At 40.1% G+C, this 4,765-nt stretch overlaps 1 protein-coding gene across 1 annotated transcript; it reads right to left on the minus strand.

The window, feature by feature from the left end:
• Positions 1–3,414: 3,414 nt before the first annotated feature.
• Positions 3,415–4,458, minus strand: LOC311057382 (activator of 90 kDa heat shock protein ATPase homolog 1-like; the record flags this gene model as incomplete). Its single annotated transcript, XM_084074341.1, has 1 exon — positions 3,415–4,458. One exon carries the CDS (start codon positions 4,456–4,458, stop codon positions 3,415–3,417), a length of 1,044 nt encoding a protein of 347 aa, XP_083930467.1.
• Positions 4,459–4,765: the final 307 nt, after the last annotated feature.

Raw genomic sequence — 4,765 nt, forward strand, 5'->3', positions numbered from 1 at the left:
GGCTCTCAAAGTGGGGTCTGGGTACGGTTCCAGGGGGTCCCCAGGAAAATTACTTAATATAGCATCAAAACCCTATACTGTATCTTATTCTGTATACATCGGATAATATTTTAAAATAGCCTATAGTCTACAAGCTCACAACGCATTGCAATGTGACACATTGTGGTTTTTAATGTGATTTTCTTTTGTTTTTGTAATCTATTTGGAACAAAAATGTTGATGGAATCCTGGTACAACATATTTTCAGGTCCACAGCCACGTATGAAAAAGTTTGAGAACCTCCGATTCCAAAATTGGCTTCTATAATTATAAAGTTGTGCACTCAGGTGTTGCAGAGGTAAAGTTCCTGTCCAGGGGTTTGAATCCTTCCTTTGTGGTGTCTCCGGACTTGGCCAAGCGTCCATACGAGAGCAATTGGCCGTGCACAAAAGTGTCTGCATGGTCTACCTCAGTGCAAAGTCGACATTCACAATAGACAGTTACGCCCTAAAATTTTACAGGTTGCTAACAGGGGGCAGTCATGTGCAATTGAGCATCTAGTAACTAGACTAGCAGACTTTTCTAGTCATTTCATTAAAACATTCAAAAAATAAAATACAAATATTCTTAAACATTTTCAAAGAATTTCTAAACATTGTTTAAAGCGGCACTATGTAACTTTCTTTTATGAATAAAATGTAATGTAAATGTTTTTTTCCAATCTGTATGGTACAATGTTTGTCTCCTTGCTCTTCAATTGAGACATTTAGATTGTGTCAAAGGTCATGTCTCACCTAGACACAGGATCTGACACGAATTTTGACCATGGTCAAGATTCAATTCATCCCCTGAGCAAGCAGACAGGCTCTATTAGTTTTGCCTATTAAAAAAGGCAAAACAAGCAAAAATATATGTAGATCAGAAAATAAGTAGGGGGGAAAAACAAAAATGCTCAATATTTATAAAACCCACAGACACACTTAACCACTGGCAAATCTATTTTGGGCATGTGATTATAGGTTTTCCAGGAATGTTCCAAAAATAGTCGACCCACAAGCTTACAATACAACGTGTGCGACACGATTGTGTCGCATTTGTGTGGTTGCATCACAAAATGCTACTTTTATGTGACGCTGTCTTACATGAAAATATTTATAAAAGATGAAATTGTGAGATGCAAGGTTTTTGCCCAACAATGAGGATATGAAACAATAAACAATAATAACCTACAATGAAAACAAAAGCACTGTCACAAGTTGTCACAAATGCACACAACAAATATAAAACAGTTCTGAAAACAGAAAAACCCACAATAACATCTATGATCATACATGTTTAGTTTGAGGAACTTGTAACTTGCGGAAGTGTATTTTGGTGGTGTTGATAGGAAGAAACAAAAGAATCTCAGTTGTCATAAAATATGTTCGTCACATGACCTGTATTTACATAAACCAGTATACAGTGGTGGAAAGTAACTAATTACATTTACACAAGTACTGTACTTTGAGTATTTCATTTTTTCTATACTTAATACTTGTAGGCCTACTCCACTACATCCATTACTACTCCACTACAAATATTGTACTTTTACTCCACTGCAATAATTTGTCAGCTTTAGTTAATAGTGTCAGGAACAGAAGGTGTTGTAGGACCCAAAAGCAGGAACTCAGACAAAGCAGATGAGGATCTCAAACATAACTTTACTAGTAGGACTAGTGCAGACCAACCAATACAGAACTCAAAACATTACACTAAACATTACGACAAGGAACCTGACAAACAACGTAAGACTCAGCACTGAATTTTCAGTGAAACACAGTTTTTATAGTCACAGCAGCTCGTCAGCAAACCAGGCTCAGCTGATCCTCACAGGTGATGGCATTCAGGGCAATCACACTCATGGAGCAGAGCAAGGGAGGGGCAAAGGCACACTCAGAGGCAAACAGTCACATGGGCCCACTGTAGAGGCTGTGCTCGTGACAAATAGTTACTTTGTAGAGATAAATTATTATTACAAAAGTTACATTAACTACTTAAGCCCTATTTTATACTTGGGTTATTTGAAAATAGCCTATCTATAAGCTCACAGCGTGTCACATCGCGTCACATTGTGAGCTTGTAGATTGGTTATTTTGAAAATAGGTTGACAACATTTGTCAAACTATTTTTCATGTATTAATTAATAATTGAATTAGTAGTAGTAAGTTTTCATATATTCACTTACTCACTTAATATAAACTGATGTAAAAAGAGAAAATATACCATTTAAAAGACCATGTCATAACATTGTAAATCCTGAAGTCATAAATGTTGATTTACAAGACTCCATTGCCTGTTATGAGTTTTAAAAATTATAACAACACCGATTATAACAACAAGCAACTCATATGGCCCTCTGTTGTATGTCTAACTGCTGTCGACAACAGATCGACTGTCCGACACATCCTCTCTGTCACTTCAAACTCCACAGATGAATGTCAACATAAAGTAGTGTTGCAACAAACTCATCTGTTGCTCACCTTTCATGTGATGCATTATAAACCACACAAAACAACAGAGCAGTCAGTCCCTGATCGCCACCCCCAAACTTTTCCATGCCAGGGAACCCCAAATATAAAACCTCTACGAAGCCCTATATGAAAAAAAAACATAGAGGGTCTAATAACGTCTCATACTGTATGACTTCATATTTGGGCAAGGATTCGGCCTGATTCAACTGACATTTACTTCCTCTTATGGCTTGGCTTTGAAAAAGACCATTAAGCCATGGTAGACAGGCAAACATGAGTTAAATGTACCGATGACACCGATGATACATCATCCGAGACCCATTGACTTCCATTGTAAAAAAGTGATTAAAAAAAACAAGTAAAAAGGCTAGATATTTCCTCTTGTGATAAAACGTGTGAGGTTCCAGGTTAGCCTATAGTGACAGTGTGCACAAGACATTTGGCATTGATCAATCCAGCGATTTTGCAAGATTAGCTACAAACAGACAAACCCCTCTTACAGATAGCCAGACTCTTTCATGTCATAACAAATGGAAAAAAGCACATCTACAAGTTCACAGCGTATCACATTGGGTGTTTTTTAAATGTTTTATTTAAATGTTTTCAAACATTTCTGAAAATTTGGACAATAATGACATGGCCAAAATAATTATATATATATATATATAATTTATGTTTTATTATTTATATTTTTTTCATATTCCAGTTGGCCCCCCTGGGGCGGTCTCCACTTTGAAGACCTGTGATTTAGACATCTGCATGACCACTGCTAGAACACAACACTGCCCTCCAGAGGCAAACAGGGACTATTACCCTTTTTCAATTTCACAGATCACAACTGTGTTTAGAATGAATGTAAACATTAACGTTTGTCAGGCAGTTAGTAACTGTCTTTGTAAGGCAGAATACTTTACCCAAAATTACATTAAAATGCGGAGGGTCTCATTAGTCGATTTCCATAGCCGAAAGTCTGCTTGATGGCTTCAAAGTAATACCTTTTCCATCCCTCCCTCGTTCTCTCCTCCTCCCCTGACGGGACGCCCTTACACTCCAGTTTCAGCTCTGTTTCATCTCGTCTGTCCTCCAGAAACAGGCTGATGGTGGCATAGTGGTCACGTGGCCAAGTCTTGAATCTCCATTTCATAACAATCTTTTCATCTGGGACCAGTTCCTGGAACTCTCCGTTGACATTCCCATCCAACATCTGGAAACGGCCTCCTCGGTAACCCTCCACAACCGCAGCAGAGTGAGTAAACACCTGCACCAACTCCTGGTTCGTGAGGGTTCTGTAGAGTTCATGAGGAGACGTCATGAAGATGTCCTTCAGTGAGAAACTGCAGGTTGGGATTTGAATCCCCGCCGTCTTGCTCGGGGCAGAGGAGGGGCTGGGGGCGCAGCTTATTTGTGTTTTGTCAGACTTGACGACCTTGGGCGGGGGTTTGGAGGTGGTCGGTTCACTGACACCGTTGGCCGAGGGCAGGATCATGCCCTGGGTGAACTCTGCTTTGAGCTGTGTCACGTATTGTCCTAGAACTGTACGGACTTGTTGGACCCCTTCTTTCTTCATGAGGTTCACAAGCGGAGTGGAAGGTTCATCTTTACACAGAGACACGCTGATGTCCAGCTCGTCCATGTCATTCTCGTCCGACAGGTTGGGAACATGTACAATCCCTTTGCAATTTAAATCCGTCTTAGATGTTCCCAGCCACGATGCGTTGACCACCCATCCGTAGAAGTAGATGAGTTTTCCTTTGCGGTTGTTGATGGAAGCTTCTCCCTCCAGTTTGACCTCAGTGATCTGACAGCTTCCCTCTGGGCCCTCCACCTTGACCTCCAACAGTAGCTCCCTCAGCTTGTCTGATGACCAGCCTGTCGCATCACGCTCCGTCCAGTGCCAGTTGTTGACATTAGTTGAGTCCGCTCTCTCCTCCACTATCCAGCGTGGATCTCCTTCTCCCCATTTGGCCATTTTCTCAAACACCTAAGCTTGAATTTAATAATCTGCGTACAATAAAAATACTTAAGCTTATGATCATCAGTTTTCTGAACACACTGAATGATGCTCTGTTGAGCAGTGTGAGTAGCTTATATTAAGCAAAGCTGTATCTGCATCATCAGTTATGATATCAGTTTTGACCAAATATGGAGGTCCACATAGCTCTTGACTGGCCTCCAAGTGCTTTGGCCAAAATATAAGGTAACTATGGCAACCTGGTTACCTCCAGTACACAAAAATAACAGTTGCCCTTTGAAAAATATTCAGGGATGGGGTTCCT

Source organism: Gymnoscopelus microlampas (genome assembly GCF_963454915.1).
Source record: "Gymnoscopelus microlampas genome assembly, chromosome: 12".
NCBI classification, from domain to species: Eukaryota; Metazoa; Chordata; class Actinopteri; order Myctophiformes; family Myctophidae; genus Gymnoscopelus; species Gymnoscopelus microlampas.